This window comes from Oryx dammah, unplaced genomic scaffold (assembly GCF_014754425.2).
Source record: "Oryx dammah isolate SB20612 unplaced genomic scaffold, SCBI_Odam_1.1 HiC_scaffold_27, whole genome shotgun sequence".
Taxonomy (NCBI): Eukaryota; Metazoa; Chordata; class Mammalia; order Artiodactyla; family Bovidae; genus Oryx; species Oryx dammah.
The window spans coordinates 88,751,084-88,774,087 of NW_024070211.1; the positions used below are offsets into that span (position 1 = coordinate 88,751,084).

The following is a 23,004-nucleotide window of genomic DNA, read 5'->3' on the forward strand; positions in this document are numbered from 1 at the left end:
ATTAACAAAAAAGGAGAACACACCCACCCCCGCTATGACCTTGTAAGGTTTTCTTTATGAGATAAGGGATGTTGGGAATAGAATGCTCTACCCAAAAGCTGACATGGAAAAGAAGCTTTCCCTCTGGTCAGTGGCTTCTGCAGCGGTGCCACTGAGTGGAAACAAAATCAAAGCGAGAATAGCTGGTGTCCACTAAAAGAGATGCGTAACGTGAAAGTTGCGAGTTAAGTTTTATCTGGGGCAAAGTGAGGACTGCAGCCCAGGAGATAGCACCTCAGACAGCTCTGAGAAGGTGCTCCAACAAGCTAGTGTGGGAAGGTCAATATATATGATTTCGGTGAAGGGAGAGAGTTCACACAATCAGGCACTTATCTTACATAAGGTTTTCTGCTAGCCATGAGGAGCTAAATTTCACCATGAAGATATTTAGCGCTTTTCTAGATATGAGGAGATGCAAGGATTGGGATCATGAAATCAGTTCCTGAAAATATCTGTCTAAAACCCCGTTCCACCAGCTTCCCTGGAGCACAAAATGCCTCATTTCTCCACCCTGCGCTCCCTTCAGGCCTTGTCGAAGGTTGACAGCTGCAGCAGCACAGGGTTCAGTCTCTGCAGAGGCAGGTGGCAAATGCCCTTGGCAAGTGCCAATTTGTAGTTGACACTGAAATAAAGTGAAGCAGAGTGGAGAGAATACTTAATGACTTGAATGTCACTGTCGGAAACCCTTTTGGTCCCTCCACCTGAGGCTGCTCTTGGTCCACTGGGCTCGGCGAGACCTCTGACCGAGAGGAGGGTGGGGCTGATGCCCCCTCCCCAGAGGTGTATCTCATTGCACCATGCCCCAGCACACAGCATGGGCTCCCTGCTTAGTCCAGAGAGAGTTATTTTATGTTTCTTTTTGCTTTGTGCTTGTCCCTAGATTATTTTCCTGCTCCAGATTCTTAGAGAATACCCATGGGAGGTAAATTAGCTCTTTCTGAAACTCTAATAGTGGCAGGAATCCAAATACCACTAATATTTGCAGAGAGCATTGTTGGTGACGATGCACGTTTATGCACACTGGCAGGTGTGGCTCACCAGGCCTGGGCGGGTGGGGAGCAGTCCTCTGAGGGCACGGAGTAGTCCAGCATGACCACCCCCGGATCACATGTCCCCTCCAATCGCGTTTCTCCCTGGAGGACTTCCACAGTCTCCCTGGAGAGATCAGCCTTGATTTAACAAGCTGGAAGTTCTGAGGTGTGGAGGGTATCTGAGAGTGACATTCAAGAAGTCCTCCTTCAGAGGCATGTTCCTTTATTCCACGGTGGTACCTTGGTGAGATGAGCTGATGTTTCACCGTATTCCTTTCTGTTGTGTGTTTTTTTTTTTTAATTTTTACTTTTGGATGGGAATCCTGCCAGTTAAGTCTTTTACATCATCCTTTAAAATTCAAAACAGAAAAAATGCACGAAGTCAGCTTCCAGGATAAGGAAAAGGAGCATCTGACCCGGCTACAGGATGCCGAGGAAATGAAGGTGTGTATGCAGCCCTTTCCAGGAGCCCCGCACGCCTTGGGACTGGATTTCCTTCATCTGGGAAAATCTAGCTCCTTTCCAAGATGTGTGAGGTGAGGTAGGAAGGAGGGGGGCGGGACTGGGGCTGGGCCGCAGAGCTGCTCTCAGAGGGTGGCTGGACTTAGAAGTGAGATGGAGATGGACGTGCAGGTGTCCAGGCCCACTGAGATGTCTGCAGACAATAGTTATTGCTTCAGTACATTTCTCTTCCCACTCACGAGCAAGAGGGAGAGAGTGCACCTTCCAGTAGCTGTGCTGGCCAGCTGTCACAGCCTCTGCAGAAACAGTCACCCCTCTTTTGAATGGAAGGAAGCACCTCCCCTCTATCTTTTAAAGAAATACCCCCAATTTGAATTTTCATCTCAAACACAGGGGTCTTTATTTTGGTCACATTTTAAACAGAAATGGAAATGTGGGAAAGAAGATTGGGAAATAAGGGTTTTAGGTGGATAAAATGAGACAGGAGAAAATGTAGAACTTTTGATTGTGTGTGTGTGAGTGTGTGCGCACACTTAGTTGCTCAGTCATGTCCAACTCTTTGTGACCCCATGGAGTATAGCCTGCCAGGCTCCTCTGCCCATGGAATTTTCCAGGCAAGGATACTGAAGTGGGTTGCCATTTCCTTCTCCAGGGGATCTTTCCGACCATTGGCAAGTGGGTTCTTTGCCACTAGAGCCACCTGGAATAGTTTTAGACAAGCACCAAGCTCCACTGGGTGTGAGCCCCGAAGTTAAAGTGATTGCCATGCTGTTCAGCCAACAACCCTGCCTCACCTGGCTGGGCCTCTCCTGGGTTCATATCACTTTGGTGGAAAGGTCTGCTTGGAGCATCATCATAAATCCATGCAGTGGACAGGGCTGGGAGATTATTGACATTTTACTGGGGGGGAAGTGCAGCTCAGAGAGGTGCCATGGCCTGAGGTGAGCCAGGTAGTAAGAGGTCAGTGACCTCAGGGTGACCTGGCGAGAGAAGCTGTGTGGCTCAGGTGAGCTGTGGAAGGTCAGAGGCAAACCTTTTCCTCATGAAATGTGGTCATTTGTCCATGGGAACTACTCAGTTTTCTAACAGACCCTTGGATATTGTTGTCCCTATAAAGCAGGGTGGGTCCTGGGCCCTGGTGTGGGGATCTGACAGCTGAGGGAGGTGGGATAGGAGGTAGCGACCAGGTCTTGGCACAGCGTGGGCTGAGAACCAACAGCGGCTGACACATTTCCCCTGGCCTGGGTTCCAGAAGGCGCTGGAGCAGCAGATGGAGAGTCACCGGGAAGCTCATCAGAAGCAGCTGTCCAGACTCCGGGATGAAATCGAGGAGAAGCAGAAAATCATCGATGAGATTCGGGAGTGAGTTGCCCCGGGGGACTCGCAGGGCATGGAGGCGGGCACAGGCCCTGTGCCAGCCTGGAGGGATGTAGCGTCTAGCCCAGGTCTCTGCTTTCCCTGCCCTGTGGGCGCTGGGCTCCGCCCTGGTGTCACAGGGAGCTGGGTTGTGATGCTTCTGAGGTCTGTTCCCCATCTGGAGTCCAACCTCTGAGGGCTCTGGTGGGCAGGTGGCAGGTTGGCCCAGCTGCCCTGCCTGGTGCCCTGCAGAGCAGGACACATTGGTGACTCACATGGACAGACATGTGCCCCTGTAGGTGGGGATGAGTTCCTTTGAGAGTGTGAAAAATCCTGAGTTGGTCCTGACTCGGGGCTTCTGCTGGGTTAATAAATGCTCCAGAGGAGACCGTCAGCTCCTGCTGCCTCCTCGCCCAACACATACCTGTGTCTGTACAACCTGGAGCCATCAGGTCACACACGTGGACTCCTAGGGACCCATGCTGTTGGGTGTCTGTCTGCGCTCGAGGACATCATTGCAGCTGGGCTCCAGTGACACCTTCTCAAGGCCATTCTGTTGCAGCTGCTGCTGAACAGCCCCTCTGCTCAGTAACGACCCCTCCCCACTCCTCTCACCTTCCCACATCATCAACACAAGTCCCCAGGCTGGGAGGCACCTTTAGGATCCTCTCCTGGGGATTCTTAACATTTTTGCACAGTGAGTCCCTTTGCAGAACAATGTGTTTACATGTCCCAAATAAAAGACGGAAACAAAGAAAACCAGTTATATTGAAATATACTGAAACACAGTTCATTCCGTGCCCCATGTCCCCCGCCCCAGTCTAGACTAAAAGTTCCCTCCTTTCTGTTTCTATAGATGAAGAAACAAGATTTCTATACAGAAAAAAAGCTAAATGATTTCCTTAAGGTCATACTGTTAAACAGGAATCAAACTGGAGTTGGAGTTATTCTCCAGACTACTGATCCAAATCTCTTTGCTTGTACTGGCACATTTGCATTTTAAAAGCAAAAGTGTAAATGATGCCATGGGTAGACTTTGTGCAGTCTACCTAGGAAAGCACTTAGCATCGGCTTTCTCTCTTGGGGCCACCCCATGCTGCCTCTCAGGTTGTGCTTTCCCTTTAAGCACGGCTTTTATTTGTTATTCTGATGAATCACCCACAAATCATTTAACTGGGAGGAAAGGGAAGGGAGGGGAGGGAGGTGAGAGAGATGGGGGGGTCTCTGAATGAGCTGACAGGTTGGGGGAGTTTCCTTGGCCTATGCCTTTCATCTGGCCTCTGGGTTTTCCTTCAGATAGTGTGTAAGCTATTCGGTATGGTCATGCGGGCATGGGAATACAAAAGGTTTTATGAGGATAGTATCTATGCTAAGTCATGTCCAGCTCTTTGAAACCCTATGGACTGTAACCCACCAGGCTCCTCTGTCCATGGGATTCTCCAGGCAAGAGTACTGGAGTGGGTTGCCATGCCCTCCTCCAGGGGATCTCCCCAACCCAGGGATCAAGTCTGCGCCTCATATCTCCTGCGTTGGCAGGTGGGTTCTTTACCACTAGCACCACCTGGCAAGGACTGGGGTACATAAAATGACCCGGTGTTCCCATCCATGTGCGGAGTTTCTTTCTTGCAGCAGCCCAGACTTTCTTTGTGTTTCCTCTCTCTGACCACTGCCTCGCTTCCCTCTCCTCCCCGACCCAGAGACCTGACAGAGCAGAATGGTCCCTGTGTCAGCCAGGGAGTTGGACTTGGGAGATGTTTTCAGAGCATTGGACCAGAGAAGAGGGGAAGGTCAGAGTGGCCAGATAAGGTTCCAGGAGTGCATGCATACCATCTGTGGGGCAGAAAAAGAATTCTTACTGGGCTCTTTCCCTGTTTTAAAATATTGGCCCCTTTCCCATCTCATTTTTTTTCCCTTGCAGAGCTCTTGCATAAGCCAGCTATAAATACATTCTTAAAGCCTTATGTTTCATGCCTCTTAGATGTTCCCAGAAATTAGTTTTCACTTGGGCAGAGAGGAAGCTGTGAGGTTGTTCTCTGATCTCTCACAATCTTCCAGAATTGTCGCCTTTATTGCACAGAGCTAATGGGCTTGGAACAGAATTATGTCTTCAGTCGCATGACTCAGAATCTCAGGGTGATGTGGAATGCGTTGCTGTTTCCTCTCATTTCAGTTTGAATCAGAAACTGCAACTAGAACAGGAGAAGCTCAGTTCTGATTATAACAAGCTGAAAATAGAGGACCAAGAGAGAGAAATGAAACTGGAAAAGCTCTTGTGAGTACGCTTTAAATATTTCTTCTGTTTTCTCTCATCCCCATGAAATCTCCACCAGTCCACACTGGTGATTCAGGTACCAAGATATTCAGGTTAGGTCGGGCCAATTTAAAAACAGACCCTGAGCTGGTGAGTTGGTTTGTTTTGTTGATTTATCTGCAGATGCATGGTGTCTGTGAGAATCTCTGATGCCCCTTTGGTGGTTCATGGTTCCTTTCTGTTTTATAGATTGCTCAATGATAAAAGGGAGCAAGCCAGAGAGGACCTCAAAGGGCTGGAGGAGACAGTGGTATGTTGACGTGTTTCCCAACTCATTTTAGTCTCAAAGATCAGATTAGTTTATGATCTTTTGAATTTGTTTCTTCTAAAATTTTATCTGTGCATGCCTTTCTTGAGTATAATTTTAAACATAAAACTTCTTATGGAAACATGAGAGCTGTAGAATTTATTCCCTAGGTCTTGACACAGTGACTAACCATCCAGCCATCCTTAGGAGTGTAACCCTGGAGTCCTGATGAGATTTAAACTCAACTCAGTGTCTGGAATTTTGCCGCCTCTTGCACATTGTGCTTACTTCCATTCAACAATCAGTGGGTATTTGTTGAGCACCTGCTAAGGATTATTTCTTTTAGGTGCTTGGGTTGCATCAATACACAAGAGAAGAGGGTGGCCTTGTGAAGCTGTCCTTCACTTGGGGAAGACAGACAGTGAACAGTAAGGAAGTAGATCGTGGTCTCCATTAGATGGTTATAGAAGGGGCACAGGATACTGGCTGGGGGAGGCCCCACTGGGAAGTAACATTTGAGCAGGAACTTAAATAGGAAAACAAAGGAGCTGTGGGGATATCTGGAGGAGGAGCTTGTACCAAGGCCCTGAGGTCAGCCCACGACCCACATTTGGGGAACAGCAGGGAGATCAGTCTGTCTGTGGCCAAGAGGAGAGGCGGGGTAGGAGGCAGGCACAGAGAGGTCAAGACAGAAGTGGGGCCAGGCCAGATTCGGCCTTGAGACCTGCAGGGTTTGTGGCAGAGGAGTGGCAGGTCCACTTCTCTTTGGAAGAAGGGCTCACCATGTGAGATCCTGGTTGCTTTGCTCTGTCCTACATCTGAATTCATTGGGTTTGTCTCCTGGGCTGCTTCTGTTTTATTTGCCCTTGGGGATGGCTGCCTGATGCCAAGGGCTCTCAAGAGCCCTTCAGAGTGCCATACAGCCTGTGTTTGAAGACAGACATCCCGACATAGTTTCTAAATCTGGTGAAGACACATCCAGTCATTGCACATGACATGTTGTTTAGATATAGGCCAGCATACTGGTTCCATCCATACGTCATGTGAGCTATTGAGGGACTGAACCTGAATCCAGGAATTCGGGGACCCCAGACTGGAAGTAGGTGGTTGATCAGGGCTGGACCTGAGGCTGTGCGTGGGCCCCTGGGTGAGAGTTGGCTACTCCTCAAGGCTGGATGGGGGATCTAAGGGCACAAACCGTTCAGGACAGAAGTAGAATGACTGTTGAGAAAGCTGGGCCTCTTGAGCCTGGTGGAGAAGACAGTGGACAGAGCGGCTGGAGGGGAAACCGAAATGAAGCCACGAAGTTGCCTTATCTATGTCTGTTTTCCTGGAGAAGTGATATTCATAATCATAAATAGTATATAACAATTCAGAAAAATATTGACCATTAAAATGTTCCTCTATTCCCACCAGCCGGAGGTCAGTGTTTCAGTATCTTCCTTTACACCCATGCACTCTCTCTCACAGTCTGTCACCCAGCACACCGTTCATGCTCACACCCAGAAACTCAGTGTTTACCTCTCTCCCTCTTGTGGTCTCACCCACACTTGGGCATAATTGCTTGTTCTCACTCACTCACACGTCTTCACATACACTCACCCCCACAGGTCCCCACTATGACGTGCTCATACCTGGATTCACCCACTCACAAGCTCTTACACACTCAGCACATCCCCATCACATGCTGACACACACATGCACAGACACCCGTGGCCATCCGCACACTCTCACTGGCATACTCTCACTTCTGCTCATTCACTCTCACAAGCCCCCTCACGTCCACTCACACTCACTCACTCCACGTACTCTCTCCCAGACTCAGAAGATTTCTCTCTTTTATACTTACTTGTGAGCATGTTATTTTGCTCTGTTGAATACATTTCTTTTTTTCACTTTGTGTGTGTCTGTGTGTGTGTATGTGTGCACGCGCTCAGCTTGTGGAATCTTAGTTCCCCGACCAAGGATCGAACCTGTGCCCCTGCAATGGAAGCATGATGTCCTAACCACTGGGCCACCAGGGAATTTGCTTGAATATGTTTTTAACAACACATTTTCCTCGCTAGCCTCCTCAGATACACTGGTTCTCCCTGCCACACCTACATTCCTACCCTTGCATCCATTCCCCACCCCACCCCCCACACCATACACACACTCACTCAGTCCCTCACACGTGGACAGACCCACCAGTACAGCCGCCCACGAGCTCTTGCTCTCCGTCCACATACAGGCGCATGCATCACACGCGAACATTTCAGTCCCCACACTGGAGGGAGCCCTACAGTCTGTGCCAGTCTAGACGCGGGTGTTACTCCTTATCCTTCCATCACATCCTCCCCACGCTGTCAGTGTTCCTCAGAGGTGGCTCGCTGTCTTTGGCTGACCCTTCCTGATCCTTCCTCAGCTCAAGCTGCTCTGCCTCCTGGAGTGTCTGGGAAAGGTCAGGGTGGGACCTGCCACGAGGGACCAAGGTCTGTAAAGCCCCCTCCAGGGGCGACATTTGGGAAGGGCAGCCGGCCAGTGGGGACGTCTCTGGGACCCCAGGCAGCCCTCTGGCTTTACCAGGACACTTCGTGTGGACTCTGGGGCTAGAGCCCTCCTCCCTCTGCGTTGGTGAACCTTGTGTCTCCACCGCTGTGGTCCCACCCTCGCTGTGACAGGAAGCTGAGCCCTGACTTTTATACGGAGGGGCAGCACCTGTGCTAGGAGAGACCTGAAGGAGAGCAGCTGGGGTGGAGGAAGAAGCAATGCACGCGATGGAGGAAAATTCATGGCCCCGGGAAGCCAAATGGGGGTCGCCTAAGCATACACGTGCGGGCTGCCAGCCTCCTCCAAGGCCTGAACTGCCTGTGTTAAACTGCTAATAGAAGTTCCCTGAAACCAAACAAGAAGGAGAGAAAGGCACCAAGCTCAGGACTCTGGATTGTGTGGTGTTTGCCCCTGAAGAATCGCCTGGCCCTGTGACAAGGCACCTAGGTCTTCTCTTCGCATTTCCCTGTGGGGTGCTGGTGTTTTTCATGGAAAGTATTTTCTGTGGTTATAGTTCAGTCATTAATGAACTGCCTGAAGCAGGAAGGAGAGCTCGCAGAGCAGAGGGCCAGGATGGAGCTCCCTGGGACAGAGGCGCAGACAGCGTGGCTGTGTCGCTGACAGCGTGGAGCTGTCCCCCCCCACTGCCCCCACCTGCCAGCTGGTGGCTCCACCCCAGACATGCACTGTGTCCATGGCGTTCCCAACAGCAGGCCCGCTGGGCCTCCTGCAGAAAGCAATTTGCCTCATCTGAGGAGGCAATCGACTTTAGGTGCTTTTTATTTCAGCACTGTTATGGAATTGGACCCAGTAATAAGACCTAAAATTAACATAGAACCTTTATTCCCAGCTTATTGTTTCCATGGCTTTGGAGCCTGTTTTGTCCTTTTTTCTGTGAGCTTCTGTTAGTTCTATCCCTTGACGTTCTGTGTGAGAGTAGATCAATTTTAACAAATTGAAAAATACAAATGTGGGCGTATTTCTCTCCTCATAGGAAAATATTTTTCACAGAACTGGTTGTAGGTCTTGTGATGAATACATGGAGACTTAAATGGAAGGAAACATTTAGGTTTTCTGACTTTGTTAACAGAGGGCACCAGGTTTGACTCAGACCTTTATCTTAGCAATCTAATTCCTAAGTGTTCATTAGTAGAAAATAATCCAAAATTAAGGGGGAAAAAATGCTCCCAAGAAGTTAACTATAGGAAAGTTATAGCAACAGAAAAAGGAAACAGCAAAAGCCTAATGAAGAAATAGCTGCCAACTATGATGCATCAATAAAGTAATACTAGCTAATATTTATTGAACACTTACTATGTGCCAGAAACTGTTGTAAGAGTTTATAAGAATAATCTCATTTAATCTTGATAACAACAACTATGAGGCAACTCCTGTTTTTAGCCTCATGTTATAAATAAGAAAGCACAGGAAGGTTAGATACTTTGCCCAGGATCACCAGGTGGAATGTCCATTAGCTCAGTGATGTGAGGCAAAAAAAAGTCTATAGACCAGGGCCAGAGGGGTGTGGAAACATGAAAAATGTTGGTCAGCTCAGGTGGGAGAAATTGCGGCTAACTTTTCATTAAAATTTGTTGGCATTTTGTGTACACCAATAAATTAGAGTGAAAAAAGAGTCCATTCTGTTATAACATAGCTCACTAGGAATTTTTATGAGAAAGCTTTCAAGTTTTTGTGGTTAAAAGGGAGGGAAAAGGTTCTATTTAAAACAGAGCAAACGAGCAGGCTTCGGTCTAGTTTCTGTATCTTTGTTTGAGTTCCCAGGCTCTGTGCCTTGGGGTAGCCCTGGGAAGATGCCTGGTGGAGGGGGAGAGCACGAGGGTGGGCAGGTAGCACAGGAAGCAGAGGGCCCCATGGCCTTGACAGGCGGCTTGCAGAGCTTTGTGGAGGCAGCTGGGGTTGATGGTCTGGTGCCAATGGTGTCATAAATTGTGTGCCCTCACTTAAGTGGTGTTTTAACGATCTTCTCTTCTAGTCTCGAGAACTCCAGACTCTGCATAACCTCCGTAAACTCTTTGTCCAGGATCTGACAGCGCGGGTTAAAAAAGTAAGTTCTAATTCGTGTGAATGGGATTGAGGAGAAATGAAAAGCTGGCCAGAAAGAATCATTTTCAGTTGCTTAAATCATTATCATTTGCTTAAATCCTAGCTGGTGATGCTTAAAAATTACTTCATACCAGAGAATGTGATTAAAAGAATGTGCCAGAGGGGGAAAAAATACTTGGGAACATTTTTCCATCTGACTTTTCGTTCTTAGTGAAAGGAAGCTATCATCCTTTCCTTGGCCTTTATTTCAAAGGAACACATATTTATCTGGTTACAGTGTGAAAACCTCTGAGTGACTCAGGGAAAACCCAGAGGGCTCTCAATAGACAGCGTGGCCCTTAGCCTGGTGAATGATGCCAGGAACCTGGAAACACCACCTCCTGTTTCCCTGTTAGGAGGCTGTGAGGGGCCAGGCCAGAGTGTATGAAGCACTTTAACATCCCGTGTCTTGCCTCCTGTCCCCAGCAGCCACGTAATTGGTCCTTTGTGTTCTGTTTTACGGTTATGGGAATGGGCTCTGCTGACCTGAGATGACAGCGCTGGGGAGAGCCAGAGATAGGACTGAAATCCAGGTCGGTGTGACTTCTGAGTCTGAGCATTTTGTGCCACAGGCAGTGATGACCTTGGGGAATTCTGAATGGTGAACCCCCAGAGCAGTTAGCAGAGGTCTCAGGAGCGAGGAGGAAGAAGCAGCAAGGAGGCTTTTGAAAAAGTGATGGATGAGGAGCAGGGAGCATACCCAGAGGTAATAGGATGGACAGAGGTGTATTTAAGTGTGTGCATGGGGATCTGTGTGCAGGAGCCAGGGAAAAGAGATGAAGTATATTATTTAAGGGAAAAAAAAGAGGAGGTGATTGATAGTATCAGATCTGAGAGGATAGAATTGATAGCATAGAAGAGTATATATGACTTGGTAAATGGAAGGGACATACTTTCTCAGAGAGGAGAAGTGGAGAAACCAGATATTAGCAAGGAAATATATGACAGGGGCAGAGATACATTCAACGACTCTGACTTTCTCAGTTAATGTGGAGAAGGAGGAAGAGAATGGGGAGCCCATGGAGGCTGGAGGAGGCTTGGGCAGCTGTGAGGGATTTTCTGGAGATAAGCAAAAGGATGCTGAGCAGTGGAGGGAGTGTCCAGATGAGGTTCAGAGCATGGATTTGCCTTGGCACTTGGCAGCATGATTCTAGTGAGTTTGGAGGGCTGGAAATCAAAATAAGGAAAGAGGGTGGAGAATGATGGGAGATTTCAAGGCTTGAGTGGCAGGGATCAGGAAGGTAGGTATGTTCAACAACATAGAAATAATCAGAGGACCTGGATTGGGGAGTAAAGAGAGGCCAGAGCAGAGGTGATGAGGACAGAGACGAGAGAGATTATGATAAGAACTGAAAAGACTCAGCTGAGGGGAGGAAGTATTCCAAGGAGGATGCAGAGCTTGGGACCAGATTTCATGATGTAAGACTCTCTGGGGAGGATCTGCTCTTAGACCAGTGGTTCTCAAAGAGTGGTCACCTGGCCAGCAGCACTCGCATCACATAAGAACTTGCTGGGTGTGCAGATTCTCAGACCCACCCTGGATCCACTGACTCAGAGGCTGAGGTGAGTGAAAGGCGCTCATCGGGTCTGACTCTGCGACCCCATGGACTATATAGTCCATGGAATTCTCCAGGCCAGAATACAGAAATGGGTAGCCTATCCCTTCTCCAGCGGATCTTCCTGACCCAGGAATCGAACTGGGGTCTCCTGCATTGCAGGCAGATTCTTTACCAATTGAGCTATCAGGGAAGGCCCTAGAGCTTGGGACCAGACCAAAGACTAGGGTGGGGCCCAGAAATCTGAGTTTTAACAAACCTTCTGGGTTTAAGAGCCCTGGATTTAGACCCAGGAGACAGGTTTGAGATGCTCATGTGGCTACCACCTCTCAGAAAGAGTGATGATATCTTTTGTAATCAGACAAAATAAGCATGCTTTGCCATTTTTAGACTCCAGGATGTGTTTGTACATGTATTTCCTAACTTATGTGGCCACTCAGCATGGAAGTGTTGGGAGAACAATGCTTTTGTTAATCTTAAGATCTGATAAATTTCTAGTGTCAATCCAGCACAGCACATACAGATGCCTTGACTGGTCTGGGATGGATTCATTAAATAATCTCATGTAATTGAAAGCTGAAGGGACAAGAAGAGGCCGTGGAGACTGCCCAGTGGGACCACAGACACTTTCCCGCTGCTTGATGACTCATTATCTCACTTGTGATGTTTTGAAATCAAATTTAGGTCTTGGGCTTATGTTTTCCCATTAGTTCTTCTTAATGAGTTTTGACACACTTCCTTTTGAAAAGAAAAGTGTCTGTTCACCTGCCTGCAAGGGAGAGGGTATATTCACAAAGAGAACTGTATCTAATCTGTATCTTTCAAAAGTAGATTGCAATATTTTTGGTCAGCTATCTAAAAAATAGCATGTTTGATACCGATCAAGGGAATTGATTGGGAAGACTGTTGAGTCTCAACTTCTAGAAGCTCTATTTTCATTTTCAGAATAAACCGTTAGTAGGATCGGGGATTTCTCCCCAAAGATATTTAGAATGGCTCTTCTGCATGATACTGGGGCTGCGGGTGGGCAGTTTGGAGGCTGATTCTGCTGACCCCTTGTGTTGATGCAGAGTGTAGAGCTGGACAGTGACGATGGAGGAGGCAGTGCTGCCCAGAAGCAGAAAATTTCCTTCCTGGAGAATAACCTGGAGCAGCTCACCAAGGTTCACAAACAGGTAGGAGGGTTGTGCCAGCTTGCCCCTGCTTCTGCTTCTCTCCTGGAAAGCAGTCGCTGCATTTGGCTCCACTGGGGAGGAGCTCTGATACGGAAGCTAAAAGGACTACAGCGTCACCAGGGAACGTCAGCGTCAGAAGGGACCTGAACTCTTAGTCTTCAGTGACTTCCTTTGTATGTAAAATACTCTCTTTGAAGGAAGCCAAATATAAAGAATTGGGTGTGAGCTGTCTGGGGTTTGGGGAGCAGGGTGTTCAGTCGTGTCTTTTCATTCTGCCTCCCTTTCCAGCCTCTGAGCCCAGCTGGCCTCGGTGTGTCCCATGATGCTTTTGAGGATACTCTGTGGACCCAAAGACTCCACAGAACACAAAGCAGAGGACACTGAGTTCTTGGTTCAGGCTTCCTGTTTCTAGAGACGAGAAACAGACTAGGAGGGGAAGCCACTGGCTTCATCCCACAAGAGGGAGAACTGGGGCCAGCACCAGACCCCTTGCTGCTTGCTCTGTTTCTTGGGCATCCTCTCAGGTTCCCACAACACCCTGGAGTTTGTTCAGAGCGACAGAGAGCAATAACCATGTCCAAACCCACTGATGATTCAGGCAGGTTGTTTGTCTCCTTTCTGTTTATTTTTTAAAATTTGCTTTTAATTGAAAGATAATTGCTTCACAGTATTGTGCTGGTTTCTTTCATACATCAACATGAATGAGCCATAGGTATACACATGTCCCCTTCCTCTTGGCCCTCTCCTTTCTGTTTAAATGCGGAAATGTTCATGATGGTTTCCCCTAAATCCTCAAGATTTGGGATCTGAAAAAAATGGTTCAGCTTTGCAATGGCCCACATACTCTAGGGGATGTCATTTCTCTTTGACTTGTTACATGCTCTTCAACATTACTGATGATGGCACTTTTGCCCAAAGGGAGGATGACAGATTCAACGTGGTTGAAGCATTCAAGCAAATTGTTGAAGAGAAACAGAAAAACAGAAACTGCTGGAGACTTGAAATTGAGTCCTGAGATTCATTAATTATTTTATTCATGAAATTCAGTGAATATTTATTAAAAAACCTACTCTGTACCGGGCACGGGGGCTGGGACTGGGTGGGGAGATAGGGGTAAAGAAAACAAGTGTGGACCTAGCAATAGTTCAACCCATATAGCACTCCTGATTTTCAAATATTTCCTGACCCGCTTGCATTCCCACAATGGTCCTTTTATGTAGTATGTGGACTTAATAGTGGTTGAATGACTCATACCTGGTCAGATGACCAGGAAATAACAGAACTGGCTTTTGGCCCATACTTAACCTCGGGTGAGTCTGTTCCTTCTGAATTGAGAGTCTTGGATCATAAAGAATGAGCAGTATTCCTGAGTTACTTAGACCCTGGGTACATTCCAAATCTTGTGCTGGTGTGGACGTGTGTTCTCTGAAGGAGGCCTTCAGAGAGCTCGAGAACATGAATGCCTTTCAAGAGCATGTCCGAACTAGCCTCACGTTTCTTAGCTTTCACATGCCAACGTCGGAGTAGTCAATTTTCTCCTGCAAGTTCCCCCTCACCCCTCAAACAAAAGAGGAAGCAAATCCCACCCAAGCCTGAATGTTTCCCACAGTTGGAAATGGCTTCTAATTCTAGCCTACTCCCCTCTCCACTTTCTCCAAACTGTGAATACTGTGTTTGGCAAATCTGAGTCTCGGGATGTGGGATTTTTATTCCCCTTGGGTGCTCCCAGAGTTTATGGTCTTATGCACTTTCCAGAACAGCCTGGCAGGGGGTGGCGGTTCTAACTGCTCCTCTGTGGCCTTCTCAGCCCCCAGCACGGGGTCTGCTGCTCCTCCCTCCTCTTCCACTAACTCCTCAGCTCTCCCTTCCCTGCAGCTGGTCCGGGACAATGCAGACCTGCGCTGTGAGCTGCCCAAGCTGGAGAAGCGCCTGCGCGCCACGGCCGAGCGCGTGAAGGCTTTGGAGAGCGCGCTGAAGGAGGCCAAGGAAAACGCCATGCGGGACCGCAAGCGCTACCAGCAGGAGGTGGACCGCATCAAGGAGGCCGTGCGGGCCAAGAACATGGCCAGGAGAGCTCACTCGGCCCAGATTGGTATGTGCACCTGTACCCGGGCCCTTGATATAAGGCGAGGGCTCCACAGGCCAGATGCCTTGTGCAGGCCAGCCGGGGCCTCCCAGTACCTGGCGTCCATCCTGGGATCGCCAGACACGCGCTTCCTTGAGATTCCAGAGGACATGGTGATCTTCAAAATTACCGAGCTGAGCAAAGAAGCTAGCCAGCCCTGGCGGCAGGCAGAGGGGTTTGGCTGTAAACAGAGGTACACTCTCCCAGAGATAGCAGAGTATAGGGCTTGCTCAGCAAAGCCTGCAGGCCCCTTGTGGTTTGCACCCGGCAGAACCACGAAGGAGCTGCATGTAGCTAGAAGCCTCAGGGAGAGTCTCTTGCAAGTTCAGGTCTGGAAATACCCTGGAGAGAGCCAGGCCTGGCATCAGTGAGTGCATGGGGGTTTGGACATCTAGCCCCTTCCATGCCTGGATTTGGATGTTCTACCTGCAAAGACTGAGAGTGTAGCTGCTGAGTCATATTTCCTGGGATAGAGCCATAGGAGGAAAAGAGATTTAGGGATGTCTCTAGAGAGCATTTTTTTCTTCTTCTTAGATGGAAATATCTCCAATAATATGTAATAATATTTCTTATCAGATACTGCTCTGCACATGTTTGGGAAACCAGCAATTCCTTGTTTCTAGTTTTAAGATCATAGATTAGTGCGTCACTGCATTTACTAGATTTTTATACCCTTGGAAAATCTCCTGAAACCTGTGGACCTCTTCCCCTAAAAATGCATCATAGAATTCTGCATCCAGTTTTAGGGAGATGCTGTTGGAACTCATCGGGACCTACAGATCTGCCTCAGATAAAACTGAAAGTCTGTTGTCTCTAATTTTCATTAATCAGAATTGAAGTAACTGATAAATAAGGTCTCTCTGTCCCCTGAATATTGGGTGGCGGCTAGCTAAGTGTGCTAATAGAAGGGCAAACCTCCTGTCCTCAGAAAAGTCTGGGGCTGATAAGAATTGCAACGTTGATGAGAAGATTGTGCCTCTTGGTTTTTGCATGTGGCCAGGAGGTATCTGGATGCAGCTGTGTAAGCCCTTTCTGAATGTGTCTTCTCTCTTTTCTGTCGGTTGGACACAGCCAAGCCTATCCGCCCTGGACACTACCCTGCATCGTCTCCAACGGCGGTCCACGCCATCCGAGGGGGAGGAGGCAGCTCTTCAAACTCCACTCACCACCAGAAATAAATATGAAGTGAGTCCCTGGTGTCGGGAGGCTTCTGTCCGGGGCAACACCAGGGGCTCTCCTCGCCTCTGCCAGGAGCTCGGCTCCACGTGTGTAGACAGCTCAGCTCCGCCCAGCACACGCCCTGGGGCCTCAGGTTATTGGGGGCCTGCGTTTACCCCCAACTCAGTCTAGAGCCTTCGGGTCTTTCAGCTCAGGCCGCCTGGTGCTGGGACCCTCTGGGGGTGGCAAGGGCGTGGTGAATGAGTCACGCCAGTCTCCTTTTGTCTGTGGGACTCCCCTCTGTAGCTGGCATCCTCAGTGGCATTACTTGCTTGTCAGGTGCTTTTGCCCAGAGCAGGCAGACATGGGTGGTTGCTCTAAGTCTCAGGAACCGAACCTAAGAAAGAGCCAGATAATTGAAAGTCACATGTTTATAATTGCTATCTGAACTCAACAAATGGGGTTTTAAAGAATTGTGCAGATTTTCATCTAGCTAAGTCTGGACCACTTTTTCCTTTGAGATGCTGGTCTGAAAACTGCTCTTCCCACAATCCACATGCCTGACTTTGCTGTACCATGTCAGCACAAAGGAAAAAGTGGTGTGCTTGAGAAAAGAGGGGGCAGTACAGGCCTGTCCTCTTGTGCTTGAGGGAAAGAGTTTACTGGTTGGGCAGGGCAGAGAGACAGCTCGGTGGCCAGAAAACTCTGTTTAGAGAAACTGACTTCATGCCAGTAACCTATAGATGGGAGGAGGTGGCTCCTAATGCTGACTGTGGAGTCTGAGCCCTCACTAGGAAAGCTTGCAAAATGGGTGAGCTTGGCAACAAAATTGCAGTGATCGGGGCAAGTCAAGAAAGAGTGGGTCCGTATCTAGCCTTCCCTGATAGCTCAGTTGGTACAGAATCCACCTGAAATGCAGGAGGCCCTGGTTCCATCCCTGGGTTGGGAAGATCTCCTGGAGAAGGGAAAGGCTACCCACTCCAGTATTCTGACCTGGAAAATTCTATAGAATAGCAGAGTTGGACCAAGTGACTTTCACTCTCACTTCAAGGCAAGTGAAGATGAAGGGCTGGAGCCCCCACTCACAGGCTACGACAGTATTGTTAAGGCTCAGACAAAACTTCCAAGGAGGAAGCTTTTGCATACCCTGCCCCAGGAGCATGTCAAGGAGCAGGACACACCATGCCCATGGCAGGCAGGGTGCCCTCCATCTTCTGCTGTATCCTGGAAGGGTGGATGGGAAATTGTCTTAGTGATGGGTCACGCTATTCAGATGTGACCTCTGCTTTTAATCAGAAATGAAGGCAACCCACTCCAGTGTTCTTGCCTGGAAAATCCCGGGGCAGAGGAGCCTGGTGGGCTACACTCCCTGGGTTGCAGTCGCACATGACTGAGCGGCTAAACAACAACAAAGTAAAACTGGACGTTAAAAAATTGGTTTTGACTGCATCTTGTCAGTGTTGGGGTTGACACTTGAAGGGAGCTGTAAGAGCAAATTGGGCAACTTAGTACAGAAAGCCTAACAGGGCTTCTCGACCTTTGGTGAGTGTCAGCAGCACCTAGCACCCAGAGACCCAGGCTCCTTGAAGTAGCGTAGGGTTTGGACCTTTGTGTTTTCACCAAGTACCCCAGGTGACTTTGCTGCCTGCATGCTATCACTTCAGTCATGTCTGACCCTTTGCGACCGCATGGACTATAGCCCGCCAGGCTCCTCTGTCCATGGGATTCCCCAGGCAAGAATACTGGAGTGGGTTGCCGTTTCCTCCTCCAGGGGATCTTCCCACCCCAGGGATCAAACCCTTGTCTCTTGTGTCTCCTGCATTGGCAGGAGGGTTCATTACCACTCACACCACCTGGGAAGCCTTTGAGACCTGGTAACCTAAAGTATCTGAAAGTGGCTTATACGGGATGCATGTTTATTTTTTTGTCTCATGAAGGACATTTGAGGGTGGTCTATCAATGGCTGAGGGAACTGTACAGTGACAAGCTTCGGCTCCCTGCCCTCGGCGAGTACCTCCCTTCCTCACGGTCACCTAAATGACTTCTGCAGCCCTCACTGTAGTGCCTGTGCTCCATGTTAATGTATGGTATTTGTTTTTCTCTTTCTGACTTACTTTGCTCTGCATGACAGACTCTGGGTCGATCCATGTCTCTACAAATGGCCAAGTTTCATCCCTTTTTATGGCTGAGTAATATTCCATTGTATATGCATACCATATCTTCTTTATCCTTCCTCTGTGGGTGGACATTTAGCCTGTGTGCTGTGTTGAGCAAGCAGAGAGAGCAGCTGGGGAGAGGCGGAAGCAGCTTATGCCGTTGAATCAGCTTCCTTTAAGTTGCCCTTTCAGAGGTGCCATCCAGCTCCAGTGCCTGCACCCCTCTGACACAACTGAGACACAGGTGATCACAGCTGCTTCAGGGGAGGCTGGAGAAGGTGGTCTTTGGCTGGGCCCATCACTGCCCCAGATAAGAGTAGTGTTCTCTTGCCTGGAACGATGAGATGGATGTTGGATAGGCAGCCAGCACTCTGGTTGTTCTTTTATTAAAATTTTGTTTGGCTGTGCTGGGTCTTAGTTGCGGTGTGTGGGATCTTATTTCTCTGACCAGGGATCAATCCCTGGCCCCCTGAATTGGGAATGTGGGGTCTTAACCACGGGGCCGCCAGCACAGTGCCCCCAGCACTCTTTATTGAACACACTCTGCAGCAGCTCTGTGCAAGATGCAATTTCTCTGCTACCCATTTGGTGGAAGCGCTGTGTTCATGTGTGTGCTTGGCTCCAGCAAGCTCCTAAGGAATACACCAGCCCAGGGATTCCAGCTTCAGAGACTGCTCAGTGGAAGGCCCCCCTCCTCGGGCACTCCCAGGAAGGCCCATGAGCCCCACTTTAATGTCAGATACGTACAACCATACGGCAGCCAGCCATCACCCCAGCCTGAAAGTCTCAAAGTCCTGAGACTTTCAAGACCTTCAAAGTGTAGACGCACCCTCACCCAGCATGGTGATTCGTTTCTTTCGTTTCTAACTCAAAGTGCTCAGAGTGGTTTTGATGATTTTATCTGAAATTGGAACCTTCTCCACCCACCTTATTATCTATTCATATGATTCCCGTGGCTGACTGTTCTCACAGCGTCACCAAACAGACCCCATGCAAGTGTCAGGGTGGCGGAGGGGTTAAGGGGCTTGACTTTGGACAGAGACCTGGGTCAGGTGTCAGGCCTTTCATGTTCTGAATCTCAGAGTCAGTCTTCTCATCTGTGAGATGGGGAGAGTCCTTTCCCTGGGCACTGCAGTGATTTGAGGGCTAAATGAGGTCATGCTTCTGAGCGGCTTGGCACATAGCGAGTGCTCAACAAAATGGCAGCTGTGGGAAAGGTGAGCACTGCAAGCTTGGCACAAGGTGGGTGGTTAATGAATGCTGGTTTATGTTATCTTCTAATTCTCATAGTTGTTGAAAAACAGTTTTTAGTCTCTGTAGCAATAGATTATAACCACTAAGTGGAGAAGGCTGATGTCTGAGTATCCTGTTTGGTGCTGTGACCAGATATAAGGGGTTTAAAATATGCTAGCGTGTATTTATCCCAATATTATAAACAACAACATTGACTATTTTTATGAAAATAATTGAGCATTGGTTAGTGGAGTCGGAAAAAAAAAGGATGATAACCAGTGGAGTAAGGAATTATAATTGGAGCTGAGGAAATGCTGATTAAAAATAAGCTTATTTAAAAAAATAATTGGAGGAGATTCCCTGGCGATCCAGTGGGTAGGACTCTGCTCACTCTCTGCTGAGGGCCTGGATTTAGTCCTTGGTCGGGGAACTGAGATCCCACAAGCCTCACAGCATGGCTTAAAAAATAGAAATATGGAAATCATTTATTAGGTGGGTCAAAACCTTTTTGAGATGATCTTTTTTGGGTTTTCCTGGTGGCATTGCAGGTAAAGAATCTGCCTGCAATGCAAGAGATGTGGAATCTATCCGAAGGTCAGGAAGATCCCCTGGAGAAGGGAATGGCTACCCACTCCAGTATTCTTGCCTGGAGAATCCCATGGACAGATGAATCTGTTGGGCTACAGTCTATGGAGTCGCAGAGAGTTGGACACGACTGAATGACTGACACTTTCTGCTCTTTGGATGCTTGTTCTGAAGTGTGTCTGTCCTGTAGCAATGGTCTCAGCTGCCGATCTTCCCAGCCCTCCTGTTGGAGCCAGAATGGCACCTTCATACTCAGGCAGCATCTGGGTCCCTTTGGGATTTCTTTCCGCTTCATTTCAGGATGCAGAGAATATAGTCACAATGAATCTCTGGGTTTATGCTCAAAGTTTCAGAGCCACCGAAGAGGCCAACGTGTGGAAATAAAAAAACCCAGGACAGGGCCAGCTTTGATCTCATATTAAAATCTGGGGGCCAGGGCTGCCTCAGCAGGATGGGGACCATCTTTCTCAAGCTCCAAAGCCAGACAGGGGGCAGCATGGTGCAGCAGACTGAGGACACGGGGTATGGAATTGGCCACATGTGGGTTCCAGCCCTGGCCTTGGCTCTGTTCTTTTGTGACATTCGGCAAGTTGCTTGATTTCTTTTTTTTTTTTTACTTAAAAAAAAAAACTGCTTGATTTCTTTTAGCCTCAATTTCTTTATCTGCCAAATGGGATCAGGCAATTTATACTTGTTCCGTACTTGGTTTAACAGTAGAGAGACAAAGGCTCTGTTCTTGTGTGCTGACATACTTGTTGAGGAGAGATAGCAGATAAAGAAGGTAACTGCAAATAGTGGTCAGTGTTCTGAAGAAAATAAGAACAGCTTACTGAAATAGAGATTAGGGAGACTTATTTAGGAGTGGGGGTGACCTTTGAGCTGAGAACTAAATGATGAGAAATGCCAGCCCCATGGTGATGTGTGCACAGACACTCGCTGGAAGGTGGGTCCACATTGTAGCATGTTTGAGGAACCACAGGAAGGCTGATATGGCTGGAGCATAGAGAACAGGGGAGAGTATCATAATTTGGGGAGGGAGATGGAACCAGATAAATTGAGATTGAGGTGAGCAGTTTAGAGTGTAAGCTAAGCCTCGGGTTCACTGGGGCCTTTGGGCCTGGGAGTGATGGGGCGGGTTCATGACTAGGAAAGGTCTGCGAGAGCTGAACTTTGTAAAGAGGATAGGCATGGGGTGAGAGTAAGTGCAGGGGACCCCCCTGGGGGTACTGTTGTGGATGTCCACTTAGGCGGGTGGCAGGGGGAGTACCCCTGAGCTAGGTGGCAGTAGCAAGTGGGCAGAGTTGGCCTGTGTTAGAGAGCTGAGGGTGGAAGGGTGAGGAGGAGGGGGAGATGGGAATCAAAGGTGGTTCCTGGGCTGGGGGCCTAGCAACCAGGTAAATATTGGTACCTTTTAGCGGTGACTTGGAAAATTGAGCAATGCAGGTTTTATGGAAAAGAGAGCTTGGTGGATCATGAGATTCCTCTTAGACAACTCAGCCTGGCTCACCATCAGGCCGGTATGCTGAGTAGGCAGAAAGCTGCAAGCGCAGGCGAGAGGTCACGGCTGAGGTCATAGAGAGTTATGGCCTGTGGATTGTGTTTAAGACCATATGTCCAGGAGGTCACCTGGAGAAAGGGTGGAACAGAGGCAGAGAGTGAGGAGGGTTTGACCAGATCTGGGGACTGGCCAATGGAAAGGACAGAGAAAGGAGGTAGCAGTGATGAAGGGGCCTGAGGAGGAGAATGTTAGGTTCAGGGAGGCAGAGTGAAGCCCTGGCTCCTAAGGGAAGGTGGTCAGCTGCGCTGAAGGCTGCTCAGAGCTCCAGGGAGATAACCACAGAGACTGGTGGTTGTTGGAGGCCTGAGGGCAGAAACCTCAGCTTTAGCACAAGGGGGCAGCATGGAGCAGAGTGTGGAGGAGGGGAAATAGAGTCAGTACCTGCTTGCGGCTTGGAGTTTTGTTTGAAGCTGCAGAGAAATGGAGGGATGTGAGATTAAGGGAGAAGGCGATGGCACCCCACTGCAGACTCTTGCCTGGAAAATCCCATGGATGGAGGAGCCTGGTAGGCTCCAGTCCATGGGGTTGCTAAGAGTCGGACACGACTGAGTGACTTCACTTTCACTTTTCACTTTCATGCTTTGGAGAAGGAAATGGCAACCCACTCCAGTATTCTTGCCTGGAGAATCCCAGGTACGGGGGAGCCTGGTAGGCTGCCATCTATGGGGTCGCGCAGAGTTGGACACGACTGAAGCGACTTAGCAGCAGCAGCAGCAGTGAGATTAAGATGGGGTTTCCTTTTTTTCTTTTTTTAAATTTATTTTGGCCGAACTCCACAGCATGTGGGATCTTAGCTCCCTGACCAGGCATCGAACCTGTGTGCCCCCAACAATGGACGTGCGGAGTCTTAACTACTGGACCAGGAAATCCCTGCTTTTCTTTTTTAAGATGGCAGCTATTACAGCTTATTTATACGCTGATGGTAATAGTCCAACTCAGAAGGGAAATTGATAACTTCGGAGCCGGGAGAATTACAGTAGAGAGTATTGGCTTCCGGTGAGGTGCTTTGATCTGAGCATAAACGAAGGCAACGCTGTATCCAAGGCAGAATAGAAAGTTCTGGTAAATGGGACGTGCAGGGAGGTGAAAACGGAGCTCATCTTAGTGCTTGTTTTCCTGTGCAAGTAAGGCAAGTTATCTACTGGGAAACACAGGGTTGCAGGCTGAAGAGAGGTGTGAAATAGGCCGCTTGGGTAGTGCGGAGTGCTTATTCGAGGCCTTGCATTTAATTAAGGTAGACACTGTTTCAATCATTGTCCAGCTGCCTGGGGCCCTGCAACTGGGATTGCTTCCTTTGGTGTGCAGTGGGCGCTGGTTCCAGTATGTCCACCAGATGGCGCACGTGGGGCACTACTGAAAGCTCGGTCGTTTTCTGAAAGG

At 48.7% G+C, this 23,004-nt stretch overlaps 1 protein-coding gene across 1 annotated transcript in view; it reads left to right on the plus strand.

Annotated features, from left to right (window-relative positions):
* KIF5C (kinesin family member 5C) overlaps positions 1 to 23,004 on the plus strand; it is a 164,074-nt gene that overhangs the window by 129,300 nt on the left and 11,770 nt on the right. Inside the window, exons 18-25 of the mRNA XM_040229009.1 lie at positions 1,438 to 1,514; positions 2,785 to 2,894; positions 5,059 to 5,160; positions 5,389 to 5,449; positions 9,969 to 10,040; positions 12,705 to 12,809; positions 14,685 to 14,901; positions 16,006 to 16,119. Of these exons, the coding sequence (XP_040084943.1) occupies positions 1,438 to 1,514; positions 2,785 to 2,894; positions 5,059 to 5,160; positions 5,389 to 5,449; positions 9,969 to 10,040; positions 12,705 to 12,809; positions 14,685 to 14,901; positions 16,006 to 16,112 (851 nt within the window). The 3' untranslated portion in view covers positions 16,113 to 16,119. The remainder of the gene's footprint in view (positions 1 to 1,437; positions 1,515 to 2,784; positions 2,895 to 5,058; positions 5,161 to 5,388; positions 5,450 to 9,968; positions 10,041 to 12,704; positions 12,810 to 14,684; positions 14,902 to 16,005; positions 16,120 to 23,004) is intronic.